Raw genomic sequence first — 15,988 nt, 5'->3', positions numbered from 1 at the left:
TGTTTATCTTCGACTACCGACTCAATCGGCCATCCCCCAACTCAACAAAAACGCTATAACGACATGGCGAAACGAAAGAGGGTATCCGATGTATCCGGTGCTGGAGTGGTATCCAACTCCACGCCAAAAGCTGGACCATCCACCAGCGTAGTACCTGATACAACGGAGCATGATAGACCGAGTGTTAGATTCTTATTAGCGGATGGGAGTGGAGAGTGGAAGTCACGATTAAGTGAGCTGGATCTACTACTTGTACGGGGCAAACTGACGGTGTCTTATCGTCCCATCAGAACCTAAACGGACGTTGGATGACATGGTATCGAAAATGATCGACAAACTAGGGGTGGATGCTTCTCCTCAGCAGCTCAGATTAGCCCATGTCAGAGAGGGAGGACGAGAGGTGGACATATGGGATGGTGAGTGACACACATCCACGTCATCTGACCTCGAGCCTTCCTTTTCGCGACAACTAAAAATGTTAGAGAGGTCAAAGGTTGACGATATGGATGGTTACAGAGTTCGACTTTTCAGCGTTCAAGTCAAGAGCTTTCGCCTCTCCAACAACATCTACCCCTCTTCTCGTCAAAGTGTATCCTCCAAGCGCCTCTTCCAGTGCTATCACTACTACCCTCGCCTCCGTACCCACCACACCTTCTGCTGGCAAATCGGTTTCATTCGGTGATACTCCAACAAGAAAAGGAAAAACCACACCGAAGAGAAAGGAGAGGAAGAAGGATAGTCTAACAACGCCTGCGAAAGAGACAACATTGGGAGGCGCTGCATCTCCCACGGCAGGAGCATCAACACCTCTGCCGGCTCCACCTGCATCTTCCTCGTCTACACCTGCTACACCAAGCACGAAAACGAAGAAACAGAAGAAGAAAAAGGACGCGAGTTCACCAGCACTGGCAACACCGACAACTGCTTCAGCTGCGTCCGATATCCCGACCCAATCGCTGCCTGAAACTCCAACGGCGAAATCAAAATCGACACAGAAGGAGAAGAGCGCGGTCACAACCTCCATATCAGGCAGTCTCACTCCTGCGCAAGCAGTCGCCGCTGATACGTCAGGATCAATCCCTTCAACGCCCTCAACTGAGAAAAAGAAGAAGTCCAAGATGAAGGACGCGCCTACTCCAAAGAAGGACGAGCAGGAAGCCGGATCGGCGACACTTGGTCAGAATTCTCAACCTGATTTGCCCGCTTCAGAAGCGCACTCAGCAGGAAAGCAGAAACCTCGAATCTCGCTCTCCAATTCGACGGAGCACTCACTCTTCACAACCTCGCCATCGCCGTTGGTATCCAATAACGTTCCGCAAGCTTCCTCGTCTGCTATAGGCCTGCCTGAGACGCCAACGAAATCGAGTTCAACCAAACAACGAAAACGTAAACGAGATTCAACAGCGACTGAGTCTCCGATTTCCGCTGCACAGTCGCCTCCTTCCCTTGTGGCTGCTGGAACAAGTGACGCTGCCGGTGTTCCCGATGCTGCGCAACGTCCACGCAGCGAGTCTCCGACCAAGCAACCCAAAAAGAAGAAAGCCAGAAAATCTATTGGATCCACCGTTACTGCTCTCCCTGCTTCCCCCTCGTCCTCGTCAGCGACATCCGATCCGTCATCGTCTGCAGTACCGACACCGAATATCGTATCCCCTCTCCCCCGGGGTCCAGTTTCTCTGCTCAACAAGTACAAGCCAGTGAGACCTAGTCCTTTGGGAAGAGTGACTGGACCTACGAGCGAAGCCGCTGAGGAGGATGACGAAGAAACAACAGTGAATGCTGGACCGGTCGCTACACCGGAGATCGTAAAGAACAAGCGGAGGCGAGAAAAGAAGGTCAAGAAAATGGTGCAAGAGGTTGAGCCTCTACGCCTATCTCTTGCCACTGCTAGTACGGTCGAAGAGAACGGACCAGTGGTCGTCAGTGCAACGACCCCCTCGAAACCGTCACAGGCTGCCGACGAGCTGAGTGTGGAATCAGCAGAGGCTCCGACGACACTTCCTCTGCAAAGCATCGATAGATTAGAAGAAGAGGTCTTTCTCAACGGGGAGATCGCATCGACCCCTTCGAAGTCGTCAAAGGCTGGGAAGGCATCGGCATCAAGAACTACTGATGTATCAACAGCACACCCGGAGCTATTGCGGGCTTCGTCTGAGAGCCTAGCGGCAGACGCTCCAGAATCTGTTCCAGTCCAGCCGACACCCTCCAGGAAAGCCAGAGCGGCCCGAAAGCCGAAGACACCAGTAGTAGAACGTCCCGTCACTCCGCCCCCGGCAATCACAGGACTTACGGAAGAGGTTCCGACAGCCTTCGACGATTCAATCACGGAAGAAGTGGAATCGCCTCCCGCTAGCCCTCCGCCCGTAGTACCACCGAAGAAGGTCGCTCAGCCCGTCAACGGTGCGGCTACGCAAATCCCCATATCGACACCCTATCTGCTGTATGTTCGACCTCAAGACCCCTTACCTTTCGTCACCTCCAAGTTCTCTTCTTCATCATTTGAACGCAAAGTGACTCTCACCCGGAAAGATGAGGTGGGAGAGGAAGGTCCGGAGCACGACGAGATTTCCAGCTCGTCCACGTCTGAGCGGGAAACGTCGCCGAATGATGAAGAACCGGACATGCCTGATCCCGCCGTGCCGCCTACCACACCCGCCAAGCCGACGCGGACAAGGAAGAAGGCTCCGATAACATCAGACGTAATCGTCCCACCACAACCGCAGCAACCCGAGACACCCAGCCCGAAGCAGACATCTGTGGAAGAAGAGGACTCGGCAGCTGCCGTCGAGGAAGAACAGGAACTTGTTGCAGAGTTAGAAACCCCAATTCCCAGTAAGTCTCCGCATTTTAACTTGACAAGGAATGAAACGCTGATGACGAAATATCAGATGGCGACGGTCATCCATCACCATCGTCTCCGGCCAGAAGCTCCTTACCTCCCATCCCTGCTCCCATCGTTACCAAAGTATCTGATCCACCAAGCTTACGAGGACCCAATGGACGTGTGGTGTCTGCAAGACAAGCAAAGTTGGCTCTCCGAGGAGGTTGTATCATTTGCGGCGGTCCTGGTCATCTGCAAAAAGATTGTCCTACCGTCAAAGAAGGAGTCGAGACCTTGCAAGCGTTGTTGGTCGAACGGAAGAAGGAAAGAAAGACCGTAAACTCTGAGCAAGCTATCGAAGCTCTGGAAATGTGGATTGATCGATTGGGCAGAATCGCTAGCAAGGTGAAAGGAACTTCAGCTACGACAAAGGGTTTGCCTGCTACTCCTGTCGTCTCAGCTCCAGCAGATCAGTCCAGCCCTGCACCGGCTGCCCCAGTCGAATCCCCGCAAGCCAGGTCACCATCTCCTCCTCCGCGCGAAAGGACACCTTCCCCGGTTCCTGCACTTGCTCTCGCACCTGTCGCTTCCCCCGAGTCGACAGCCTCCTCTGTTTCAGACAAGGTGGCCTCACCTGAACCCATACCAATAATGGCTGCTTCATTGCCAAGAGAACACACTCTTCCGCCGATCCACCTCAAAGCCTTGGCCACGAGGAAAGCAGGCTCGATCTCTGGCTTGAGTGTCTCTGATGCTGTCATTGAAACGGGAAGCTCAGAGTCTGAGTCGGACGATGAGGACGACAGTGATGATGGGTCTGCATCAGAATCGGATAGGGATAACGGTGATGACGACAGCAAATCAAGCTCGGGAAGTCGGAACAATGCTTCTGCGTCTGAAACCTCTGGGACTCGAAGTCGGTCCGCCTCCCGGTCTTCGACTTCTTCCACTTCCACTCCGCCCCCAGTGGATATCTCTACTTTGGACCCTTCCATGGCCCTGCAGCATTTCTTGACAGCGCCTCTGTCGCAACGACAGAAACGAGCCGCGCGAAAATCTGCCGCTGCCATGAAAGATGTCAATCTTGAAGAGGAAGCTTCCGATGCCTCTGAGATCGAATCATCACCTGAGCCACTGCCTCCTTCGTCTTTCGCTAGAATCCGACGCGACTCCGAGAGCTCAGTAGGGGAGTTTGAGGAACCAGGTGCACCGTCAGTGGATGGACGGGAACAGGACGAGGACGAAGACGAAGATGAGGTCATGGCATTCACCCAGCCTCCGGTCATTCTCCCTTCTCAACAGCTTGAGGCGATCGAAACCCTTTCTGTGGATGGCAGAGGTCCTGCCTCTCAACCATCAGACGGATCAAGAAGGTCATTCGCCGATCTCGCCGCCATGTCCAGTCCGACGCCTATTCTCGCGGAATTCCCTGGGTCGATTGCCCTGCGAGAAGCGATTGAGGAAGACGAACAACCCGAAAGGGACGCAATGCAAGTGGATGTCGAGCAGAGCGATGTCGAAGATAGAACAGGAGACGAAGCAGGAAAGACAGGTCATGTTATTTCGCAAGGATTAATGTCACCCCCATCATCGACCGGGGAGTTGCATCACGATGCAGAACCGATTCCCGGGACCCAATTGCTCGGCGTCTTCGACAACGAAGTGACACCGAGACCGAGGACTCGATTACGCGAACAGCTACGGAAACGAGTATCGCGATCTCCTTCGCCTGCTCCGGTCGTTCCCGAGGAAGATAACGAGCAACAGACTGAACTCCAGGCGCCTATCGAAATTCGCTTGACACCTGCTCCCGCTTCACCGCCCGCACCAGAGGAGTCTCAGCCACCAGCATCAGCTCCTTCGCCGCCTCGACGACGACTGCGATCTGCGTCGCGAGATCTCGCGGTGGAAGTACCTTCGCCACGAAGAATGACTCGCTCCCGATCTCACGCTTCGCTCTCACCTCAACCTCCATCGCAGCCGACTAGAAGAAGCACGAGGCTCACCACTCCTCTCAGATCATCTCAGGTCGATCAGCTTGACCCTTCGTCACCTGTCCAGTCGACGCTTGCTGCCATCGCCGAGGTCGAGCCGCCGTCCACCGTGAAGCGTAGGAGTACTCGACGTCAGACGACTCCTCTTCATTCGTCGCAGGTGGACCAACTCGAGTCTTCACCAGCACGTTCGACACGCATGCGTACACCTCGAGCCGGCAGTACAGCTCATGAATCAGATGCGGAAGCAGACCTAATGAAGACTCCACTCGTTCCTGACTCACAACCCGAGACCGAAACCGAGAAGAGTCAAAGTCAATCGCAGCGATCACCACGTGCTGGACTTCGAACTCGCCCCAGTCCACTCTTCATGTCACAAGGATCGCAGATCCCGCAGACGCAAGCGTACAACCTCTTCCCGGCCAATGGCTCGTCGTCATCTGACATCATGAGCGCGAACGAGACCCCGGTTAGGCAACGCAATGGTGTCGCGGTGGGTTCATCACCTAGCGTTGATAGCGGGAGAGGTATGGGTAAGAGGGGAAGTATGGTGAGGATCTCGAGTCCGATCATCGAAGAAAGCGAGGAGACCACGCCGGTACCTTCTTCGCCTCCTGCTGCGGGACAGAAAGAGCAATCGGTAGCTGTGGAGTCGGACCACGAGTCAGAGGTTGAACCAGCAGCAGAAGCAGAAGTGGTATCTGAAGCGGAGGAAGCTCAACCCAATGGATTCGCGCATCACCATTCCGATGCTTCATCTTCTTCCTCCTCTTCATCGGATGACGAAGAAGGTGGTTCTAGGATCCCGATCCCGATCCCACGAATTCGTCCTAATGGATCAATGTCGATATCCTCATCTCAACCCATTTACCCTTCACTCCCTCGGGCTCCCTCGCAAGGTCTTACACCGGGAGGCGGTGCTTTCCCCACGTTATCGTCTCTCCCTAGAGAAGCGTTGAGAAAGATGAAATCGACATTCGGTTTCTCTTCTTCTCAACCCGATTTCGGAAATTCTTCCGTGAACGGCCGACAATCAAGAGCTAGTATGGGACCCGGAACTATCACTGCATATGGTAGAAAAGGCGCGACAGCAAGTACAAGTGCTGGAGGAGGTGGTGGGAAAGAGAGTGATTCGTCGTCAAGTGACGATAGTGGTGATTCGAGTGATGAGGAGAAGACACCGATTGGTCTGAAAGGGAGATTTGCAGGTGGGGGTGGGGCGAAGAAGAGGAGGACAAAATCGCTCGGAGGTGGGACCCCAGGTTCAGCGAGAGTGAGGGGTTGGTAGTTGTTCATTCGTATCGCTTACAGGGCGTTTCATTGGATTTGAGGAAGGAAGGGGGAAGGGTGACGATCTTGATGTTTACTATATTTGATTTTTGGGCAAAATGGACTTGGCAAATGATTTTGATCATCAATGTCGATAGAATACCACGTACTCGTATACCCTCATCAGTATTATGGCGATTTTCAACTGGTAGTTATGGGTCCATGTCATATCTTACAATCATGTTAGCCAAAACAACGTCGTGCATTGCGATGTCATAGCTGCTCTCGAAAGGGAATCACCAGGGTTGAATGCAGTTCTACACACTCGCTGCCCTGCTCGTACCGCGACTCGGGTGGAATCCTTCGTCGCAACACCGATGACTCGCCCAGTAACGAACCCACTCCATTGTACCGGTTTGACAGTCTTTGCATAAACCGCATCATTATCATTATTTTGAGTCCAAGGAGATAAAAGGAATACGCAGCACACCGTCTCATCAACGAGACACCAAAGACCTCAGCTCTGGGTGTGGCGAAAAGAAGTAAAGTATAGGGGAGAGGATGCAAAGGATTTCAAGGAATGGATTAAAGGGAAGGAGCGAAACCGAAGATGACAAACAAGTGGGAAAAATTGTCATGAGGAAACGCGATGGTTGCAATGTATGTACATGCGGGGTTGAGGGGAAAAGGGGAGAATGCAAGGAAAAAGAGAGAGCCGATTACATCTCCTCCTCCTCAATGGGGATCTCCTCGTCGTAGATCTCCTCGTCATCGGCGCTGGCCTCCTGGTATTGCATGTACTCGGAAACGAGATCTTGCAAGTTGGACTCGGCCTCGGACTATACCCCCATTCATCAGTACAATGTCCCAGAATGGGTATCCAAGTTACTTACGAATTCGAGCTCGTCCATACCCTCTCCAGTGTACCAGTGGACGAAAGCCTTTCGTCGGTACATGGCAGAGAACTGCTCTCCGATACGCTTGAAGAGCGATTGGATGGAAGTGGAGTTGCAGATAAAGGTGGAGGACATCTTGAGACCTCGAGGGGGGATGTCACTGATAGGTGGAAAGTGTAAGTTAGTTTAGAAGAACAGAACCCGAAGTCATCATGAACGTACCACTGCGCAGCAGAGATGTTTCCGGGGATCCACTCAACGAAGTAGGCCGAGTTCTTAGTCTGGACGGCCTGGATCTGGTCCTCAACCTCCTTCATGGAGACCTTTCCTCGGTAGTAACAAGCAACGGTGAGGTATCGCTAGAGAAGACGTCAGCTTATGGATTGTTACAGGTTCGTGGATCACTTACACCGTGTCGAGGGTCAGAGGCAGCCATCATGTTCTTAGCGTCGAACATCTGTTGAGTGAGCTCGGGAACGGTGACAGCCCTGTAACTGGCGGAACCCCTAGCAGTGAGAGGAGCGAATCCGACCATGAAGAAATGGAGACGAGGGAAGGGAACCATGTTAACGGCCAACTTTCGGAGATCGGAGTTGAGCTGACCGGGGAATCGAAGACAGGTAGTGATACCTGACATGACGAGGGAGACGAGGTGGTTCAAGTCACCGTAGGTAGGGCTGGAAAGCTTGAGGGTTCGCATGCAGATGTCGTAAAGAGCCTCGTTATCGATACAGAAGGTCTCGTCAGAGTTCTCAACGAGCTGGTGAACGGAGAGGGTGGCGTTGTAAGGCTCAACAACGGTGTCGGAGACCTGTAGTACAAGTCAGTTTGGCAGCTCACTTCAATGAATAGCGATGCAGCTCACCTTGGGAGAAGGAACAACGGAGAAAGTACACATCATTCGGTCGGGGAACTCCTCTCGGATCTTGGAGATCAAGAGTGTACCCATACCGGCACCGGTACCACCACCGAGGGAGTGGGTGATCTGGAAACCTTGGAGACAATCACATCCCTCGGCCTCTCGTCGGACGACGTCGAGGACTGAGTCGACAAGCTCGGCACCTATACAGAACAGAATAAGCACGTTGTCTCCAGCTTTTTGGAAGACGCAAACGCACCCTCGGTGTAGTGACCCTTAGCCCAGTTGTTACCAGCACCGCTCTGACCGAAGACGCTATGACAATCGTCAGCTCACCTCAACTAATTGAAGAGTCCGATGGTCGCTCACAAGTTGTCAGGTCGGAACAAGCTTCCCAAAGGACCACTCCTGATCGAGTCCATGGTTCCGGGCTCCAAATCAATGAGGACGGCACGGGGCACGTACTTGCCAGCAGCGGCCTCATTGTAGTAGACGTTGATGCGCTCGAGCTGGATGTCGGTGGTACCCTTGTAAGAACCGTCGGCCTGGATACCGTGCTCCTCAGACACGACCTCCCTGTGGACCGAAGTGGGTGAGCTGATAGTCCAGAAAGAGTGGAAAGAACGTTCAACGTACCAGAACTTGGCACCGATTTGATTACCACATTGACCGGTTTGCAGGTGGACGATCTCACGCACTGAACGACCCATGTTAGGAAAAGAGAGTAGTGGAGGAGGAGGGAGATGAGGAGGAGGCGAAAGGCGTGAAGTTCAGCACGAAGGAAGTAGGATTGTACAGCAAAGATATGTGCAGAGGTCAAGTAGGTCAGAGCGGGGGGTCGTGTTTGAGGCAGACGGAATTTCGGCGTTTGTAGTGAGGCAAGGAGAGCATGGTAAGAAGAGCAGGGTAGGAGGAAGGGATCCGAGCGTAAAGTCAGAAGTCGATCATTGCGTGTTTCGTGATTGAGATGTGATTGAATAGGAAAAGGAACAAAGCACAGACATCAGCACGTTGGAATTGAAATTGGTCAGAGAGGAAACTGCTGATATACTGACTCTTGTCTTGTCGTTAAAAAGGAGAAGGAGGGTTTGTCGAAGGAGTGTGAGTGAAGTTGGTATGAGCTAGGATGGAGAAGAGGAGGGTACAATCACTAGCAGACGTTGAATAAGTTGTCTCGTCGTCGTGGTGGTGGTGGTGGTGGTGGTCTGTGCGCTGTGGTGTGTTTGGTCGTCCTCAAGCAGCGAAACGCGTGGTAACGCGTCAAAAAACCCACACCGTAGGGGATAACTCCGCGGCGTTATACGTATGTGAGTTAGTGGCACCTGTCCGCGACTGATCTTTCAAGTGAATTGCTCGCATCAGCCTGCATTGTTCTTGCGATGCAACGGATGCGACCGCCGCCAGCTGAGAGCTCCCCTGAGGGCTCGTTCTGACTATGCTTTCACAGCGTGATGAGGAACATTATATTCCCGTATGCCGCCTCCCGCTTGCACTAGTATGACCATTCGTGTAACGACAAGACCAAGTTCCGCGTTGATCCTTAAGCCTTTCCTTGTCCAGAGGGAATATGCCCTTATCCACTATCATAACTTTGTGTAAAAGCTTATCGTCGATTCTCACTTTACCCATACAAAAAACGACAGTAGTGCAGTATCTGTGAACAGCTCAACAGAGACCTAATGTGCTTCGCTTCGCAAAGACAGTGGCCTTCTTAAATGATTCCCTTCTTGCGCTTCAGGCGAGTTTAGTAAATAATATGTGTCTGACTGCTTGATGATATCAGACAAGAGTCAACAATAGACTGGTTCAAGTGCGTTCAAGGTAAGAGTACTGTGTACTGCCTTGGAAGTACTACAAGGATCGGTCCGAGCACGCCAAGTATGACACGACCAAACGGACTACATGGATAACGAGCGCAACTCTCGGTGCGGAATTCTGCCCGATTCCTGACAACGGTGCAAGTGCTTGCTATCGACTCCAACGACGCGATACATTTGAGTCGAGACCAACACAACACATATGTATCCGTTGTTGTTGTTGTTGTTGTTGTTGGTGGTGGTGGGATCTCCTAGATTTAGGTTCGCACGAAATTCAGGGCAGACCAAGTGGACTATAGACGGTTAGTAACGTACCGATTTACACCGTGCCTACTTCCCTCGCCGTCTACTTGGGACTTGAAAAAGTTGATGTGTTTCATCTGTGAGACTATTCGGCTCCTGCTCACGCCCATTTGTTCCGAAACGTCTTTCGGAGGCACGACATTCAATTAGCACCACTACTACTAACTTACTGTACGTGTAATTTTGGATCGCCCAGTAAAATTACCTACATCATGTCCATCAGGCATGGTACGTAACCGTCTAGAAAGTCGTGATACATGTGCAGTGTCCCGTCGGACTGATACTTCCCCGAGAAACCAAAATATCAATCTACGCTATATGGCGGAGCGAATCCCATCAAGTTGCTATTCGCTGGAATGCCAAGATCGCTGTGTTATTGTACCAATCTCCTGACGGCTGATTGATATTCCCTGACGAGTTTGGTGTGCGTCTTGTTTACTTTGGTGTGGCCATTCACTATCCCTTGCATCATGGACGACGGCCGCTTGGAGCCATAATGTATATATGTATATGTCCTGACGGGGTCCCCCATCCCTCTTTTATTACTAGCAAGACACTCTTTAAACAGTTTGAAGCGAAAGTCTAACGAACTCCCTACTTTACGAACCGTCCAACTCCCCCACATTCATTTAGCATCATCAACAATGGGCCAAGCAATCTTTATCGGCTGTGTGGCATCGACCTATGTCGTCCCGAACGCCGTGACTATCGACATTGGTTCTGGACAGACTAGTGGTTGTCCGGTGAGTCAAGTGGCAGAGCGCGTACTCGCACCGGAATACGGAACTCAAGGGCTGACCAGCGCTGTCTGTCTCCCTTCTAGGCGGTATGTTATGACGCCGCGAGCGGACCGTATATCTATTCGTATCTTCAAGCTTCGACGAATCAATGTCAATGTACGAATACTGGACCGGATAGTACTGCTTATACCGAATCGAAAACGGCCGGCGACTCTTCGTGTGCATCAGCATCTGACCGTTTGGTGAGTCACCTCTGGTTCCAGCTTCGGCGCGGTACAGTACGAGTAGTGCTACACTACTCGTACTGTAAGGTTTGTTGTTGAGGCCTCGGTTTTGGTCAGATACCGTACTGAAGCGCAATTTCTCGTGTACAGGTTCAGATTACCAGTTCACAATCTGCCTGGTCCCAATGTGCCTCCATTAATTTTATCACGACCCCATACACTTCCCAAGGATTCCTCGAATCCCCCGAAGCATGTCTACAACAATGTCAGCGATTCTTACCTGGAGCCAATACCTTTTTCATTCCTGCTCCCGACGGCAACTCGTTCTCTTGTGGCTGTAGTGATTCTGAAGGAGGATCGACGGATTGGAAAACTGCCGAAAGCACGACATGCGATAATAACGTCGCGTTCTTGTATGAATTCCTAGGTTCGGCGACATTGCCTTCTGGTTTCGCAAAGCGACAAGATAGGAACGCGAAGAAGAGGGGATTGCAAGCGATAGCTGCTTCGAAACTGTGTCCGGGGGAAATGCAAGCTTGTAGATTGAGTAGAACCGATCATTCTGCGGGTTACGAGGTGGGTCAATCAACACACGGTTGTCGTCTGGTAATTGTGCTGACATCTTCGATACAGTGCATCGATACCTCGTCCGAGCTAGAATCGTGCGGTGGCTGTCTTCACGGTATCATGGACGATTCTTCCGAAGAGACAATCGGTCTTGAGTGAGTTGCAAAGTGTCAAATTCAAGTGAGAACGTCGCCACTGACAACACCTCGTACTGCTCGCTCTTACAGCTGCTCATCCTTGTTCGGCGCCGACCCCTACAGCACCACCTGTATCAGCGGTGTCTGCAAAGCTTTCGCATGTACAGCGGGGCACGAGCTCGCTTCGAACGGAACTTGTATCTAAGTTCTGTGAGCTGCACATTCTGGCACTAAGCTCCTTACCAAGGGAGACCAACACCCATCTCATTCATATTACAATTATTTGTTTGTCGTCCACTTTGCGTAAACACACTTCTTTTAACAATCGGTCGTTTGATCTTCGCTTTTTTTCCACGGACAATATTCTTATTTTTGGGTCAAAAGCTTGTACGGTAAATCCTATGCACATGCTTTGTTGAGTACGTTTTCGAGCTAGACTTGATCACTGCATATACCTTGCTATTCTGCCAAACTTCTATACAATCCTATAACACCAGAAAACCCTCCTTGACCCCCTACACCAACGCCGAGCTCATCGCCCCAAGCCCATTTTCAAACAGCCTCCAATAACATCCACACTCTCCCAATCAACCTTCTTCTTCCCTTCTTCATCTTCGGCTTCTGAGCCGCTGTCTTGTTCAGCAGCTTGACGTTGTCTGCCTTGGATATACGTCAGGGTATTTCGGAAGTGCTAAATAACGTCGGATCAGCTCTGGTGTTCACCTTGCACAACTCCTTGAGGCGTGTTGGAAATCCTCTGTCATGCAACCATGCAACGAATGGGACACGTATCAACTCACCTTGACAATCATCTCTCCTCCTGCAACACCTTCCACCAGACCACCGCCTCCCACGGACGACGGATGGACATCGCCACCATGCACCGAATCGATATTCGACGTGATCAACTCCACCAACGAGTTGACATATTTCGGCGTCACAGCTTCCACACCCTGTTCGAAGTAGTAGATATATCTATCCAAGGCGTCGACGTAGAGTTGGACCGAGGTGATTTCGTCGATACATGATGAGGCGATACGAAGTGATTTTTGCAGACATTCCAATACACGTTTACCGTCCCGGAATGGTGCCTGTAGACCAATTCCATATCAGCATTGATCCTCTCTTCCCAAGGTCAATATGTTTACTCACCTTGTCCTCCTTCTCTCGACCTGGCACATCGCCCTGCCACCACATATGACTAGCATACAACACCGCCGTGGCCTGATGACTCTTCTTGAGCAATTTACTTCCATGCAGCGCCGCCTTCGTGATGAGTGTATCGTAGTTGTCCGTGCCAAACACCCGACTGGTCTGAAGTGCAGATATTATCCCAGTGATGGCTTGAAGTTGGGCTCGAGATTCCGAGATGGACTCTTCATATATGACAAACGCTTGGACGAAGAACTCGTAAGTAAGTTCTTCTAACCGACAGTCGTCTGCGACCTGCGCAGCGAGGAGGAAGAGACGAAGACACATTTCGGGCGCTTCGACTTTGTGATATAAGATGGAGATAAGTTGGTGAATAAACTTGAAGAGTGAGGAGAGTCGAGCTTCCCATTCAGCCTCCTATACCACACAGGATCGAGTGTTAGCAACTTCTCACATATCGTACTTCTCTTGAAACTCACCTCATGCTCTCTCACCTTGAACCGTCTGGCCAGCTGGATACCTGACGCGATAAGCGGTGGGAAGGTGAATCGTATCCTCTCTCCTCCGTCCGCAAACTGTTTTCGAGCCGTCTGCAGCAGTTCGAACTGTGTTCCCAAATCCTCCGACTTGAAGAGATGGACCATTCTCGCGACCCATCCTTGCTCCTCTGCTAATTCCCTGAGATCGACTTGTTGACCTCGTCTGGGTCCACCTCCACCTATGGTCGAATCCTTCTGATCCTTCACTAGCACTGCGCAAAGACCAAGCACACCGCTGACGTCGTCCGAGGAATCGATAAGAGTGTTGTTCTTGAGCACGGAGGACACAACGGCTTGACCGATGGACAGACGAGTGGAGTATGGTTGGGCGGAGAGGAGCGGAGTGTACGAAGGGATAGCAAGGAGAGTGAGGATAGAAAGATAGGATGTGATGGGGGCGAGAAGGAGTGCGAGAAGGTTCGCAGTGGTCTGTGGTGAGTGGAGATCGGGACTGGTCAAGTTCGACTCATCAGCTTCTCCCATTGTGCAATGAAACACTTGAGCACCTACTTCTGAGCGTATTCCTGAACTTTGCCGTGGGTGAACGCCAAGATCTGATCAACGTATTCCAACCGGTCGGGATAACAGCTCAACGACAAGTTGATCAAGGAGACACAAAGCGCGGTGACGTCCATGATGGAGAGATCGGGTCGCGCCTAGAGCATGGTCAGCACGAGCTATCATCAATTGACAATTGACGTACCTTGATGAGCTCCACCACCTGGTGCCAGAACACCTCGAATAATTTGACGTCCTCCGGGATACCTCTGAACTTCTTGATCCCATCCTCCTTCGGCTTCTCTGCTTCCGGCTGAGCTACATCTCCATCTTGCTTCTCGGCTGCCGCGTCAGGCTTTGGCGAAGTAGGACCGTTCCCATTCTCCTTGGCTGGACTCGAGCTGGATTCTGCCGCTGGAGCTCCACCTGCCCATTCGTCCGCCTCGGCAGGTTTAGGTGGAGAAGGTGAAGTGGGTTGTTTTTCTCCATCTTCCACATTCTTTCCCTTTCCTCTGGCACCTTTGACCTTTTCTGCCAATCTTCTAGCAGCTTCCTCCTCGCCCTTCTTCTTTTCCTCGGGATCCTCATTCTCAGCTTCTCTAGCTGCATAAGCGGCCAATCTATCGATCAGGGCGATGACGATTCCCTTGATATTCACTCTGGGATGGAGCTGAGCACAGGCTCCGAGGAAAGGACCAAGAGTATGAAGGTGGAAATCGTCCGTAAAGACTTGGATGACAACTTCCATCAAGTATTCTTGAGCAATTACATCCCGACAATTGACCACCTGCTCGAGCACCGATGGCAGGATCATCTTCTGATACATGTCGAGATCGACACCTTCGAGTTGAGATAATCGGACGAGGTTGGTTCCGACGAGAATACGTAAATCTTTACGTTCGAGCTCCCGCTTCTCACGTTCTCTAGAATGACCCTGGTGTTGAAGTCGGACCCAGAGCTTGTTCATCTCGATGAAGTTGGTGAGGACGAACCCGATCGAGTCTTGCAGGTTACCGCCGGGGCTGCAAAATCGTAGTCATGAGCTATCATCTAGTGTGCGTGGGAAAGCATAGGCAAGTTGGAATACGATAGCTCACCCATCGCTGTTACCAAGAGGTAAGAAGTCTCTCGTCTGACCTGACAGATAATGTCGCAAGAACAATCCTCGAGTGGGATGCTGTACACCTCTCGACATCTCCAACATGTCCTTCATGATCTCTTTGACAGGTGCATCGGGCACAGACATGTAAACTGATCCGACTGTGATCATGAGATAAAGTCGAGGGACGATGTTTCCGGCGTATCTGAGCAAGAGTTCCACAGTCAGCTTTCCCCTGTATAGTGGATAGCCGGTACACTCACTGGACAAGCTCGTACAGATCCGCCAAATGATGTTTACCCTCCTGATGAGCTTCATATAAATAGTTGCTCAAATATCTCAAGCTGTCAAAGACAGACATGTAAAGCTCGTAATACTGTTTAGGGGACAAACTTGATGTCCTCAATTCAGCCAACATCGACGAAGCAGCCTTCAACGCCTCCATAATCTGATCCTGTTCCAAACATCTTTTCAACTGGACCGTCTGGACCTTGACGATCCCTAGGACGTCGGAGAGGAGTTTCGCTTCTCCACCTTCCATACTGCTAGGTTGGACGGATGTTGACGTCGAAGCGACAGAGTGGGAATGAGGAGGAGGGGGAGGTCGAAGGCTGGGGATGGAAGCAGAAGACGATATGGTTGCTTGTAAGGGGTGTGGGGTAGAGTGCGCGGGTGTAGATGAACAGTCAGCGGATAGGCCTCCTTCAAGAGATAAGCGATGGACGAGACCGTTGATGTGAAGGAAACAGAGGTCGACTTGGCTGTGTGATGTGTGATGAGTGATGAGTCCGAGTGATAGTGGACGAGTTCCCCCGCACCGCTGCGTAGCCGGTCAACCAGGGCGAGATTAAATGGGTTGAGTAAATAGCGAATATTTCCGTTCGGCGATCCCCCTCTGACACTCATCGTCATGATAAGATGTCGTCGCTATCTTTTTGCATTTCATCATGCATATTTACTTTTCCAACTTGATATTTAGCGCTAAGCTTCACTCATCACATCTACGCGACTTCGAGTCCGAGTAACATATATCATCTAGGGTCTTTGAACAAAACCGTCAATGATTAGCTTGG

The 15,988-nt window shown here is 51.4% G+C and overlaps 4 protein-coding genes across 4 annotated transcripts; 2 read left to right on the top strand and 2 right to left on the bottom strand.

The window, feature by feature from the left end:
• Nucleotides 1–63: 63 nt before the first annotated feature.
• Nucleotides 64–6,103, top strand: CI109_102245 (uncharacterized protein; the record flags this gene model as incomplete). The annotated part of the gene is made up of 4 exons (XM_032004760.1): nt 64–232; nt 291–416; nt 517–2,832; nt 2,889–6,103. 4 exons carry the CDS (start codon nt 64–66, stop codon nt 6,101–6,103), a joined length of 5,826 nt encoding a protein of 1,941 aa, XP_031860875.1.
• Nucleotides 6,104–6,803: 700 nt separating this feature from the next.
• On the bottom strand, nt 6,804–8,549 carry CI109_102244 (tubulin beta chain; the record flags this gene model as incomplete). Its single annotated transcript, XM_032004761.1, has 8 exons — nt 6,804–6,923; nt 6,978–7,140; nt 7,203–7,339; nt 7,390–7,791; nt 7,846–8,042; nt 8,099–8,154; nt 8,209–8,415; nt 8,476–8,549. 8 exons carry the CDS (start codon nt 8,547–8,549, stop codon nt 6,804–6,806), a joined length of 1,356 nt encoding a protein of 451 aa, XP_031860876.1.
• Nucleotides 8,550–10,603: 2,054 nt separating this feature from the next.
• Nucleotides 10,604–11,832, top strand: CI109_102243 (uncharacterized protein; the record flags this gene model as incomplete). The annotated part of the gene is made up of 5 exons (XM_032004762.1): nt 10,604–10,702; nt 10,783–10,941; nt 11,074–11,499; nt 11,557–11,645; nt 11,718–11,832. The coding sequence occupies 5 exons, from the start codon at nt 10,604–10,606 to the stop codon at nt 11,830–11,832; spliced, it is 888 nt and encodes a 295-aa protein (XP_031860877.1).
• Nucleotides 11,833–12,159: 327 nt separating this feature from the next.
• Nucleotides 12,160–15,456, bottom strand: CI109_102242 (uncharacterized protein; the record flags this gene model as incomplete). The annotated part of the gene is made up of 8 exons (XM_032004763.1): nt 12,160–12,318; nt 12,428–12,718; nt 12,780–13,196; nt 13,259–13,769; nt 13,829–13,974; nt 14,022–14,838; nt 14,914–15,120; nt 15,179–15,456. 8 exons carry the CDS (start codon nt 15,454–15,456, stop codon nt 12,160–12,162), a joined length of 2,826 nt encoding a protein of 941 aa, XP_031860878.1.
• Between the last annotated feature and the right edge of the window lie 532 nt (nt 15,457–15,988).

This window comes from Kwoniella shandongensis, chromosome 4 (genome assembly GCF_008629635.2).
Source record: "Kwoniella shandongensis chromosome 4, complete sequence".
Classification (NCBI taxonomy): Eukaryota; Fungi; Basidiomycota; class Tremellomycetes; order Tremellales; family Cryptococcaceae; genus Kwoniella; species Kwoniella shandongensis.
Note: the sequence above shows the minus strand (reverse complement) of the source record. Positions and strands in the feature narration are given on the sequence as shown.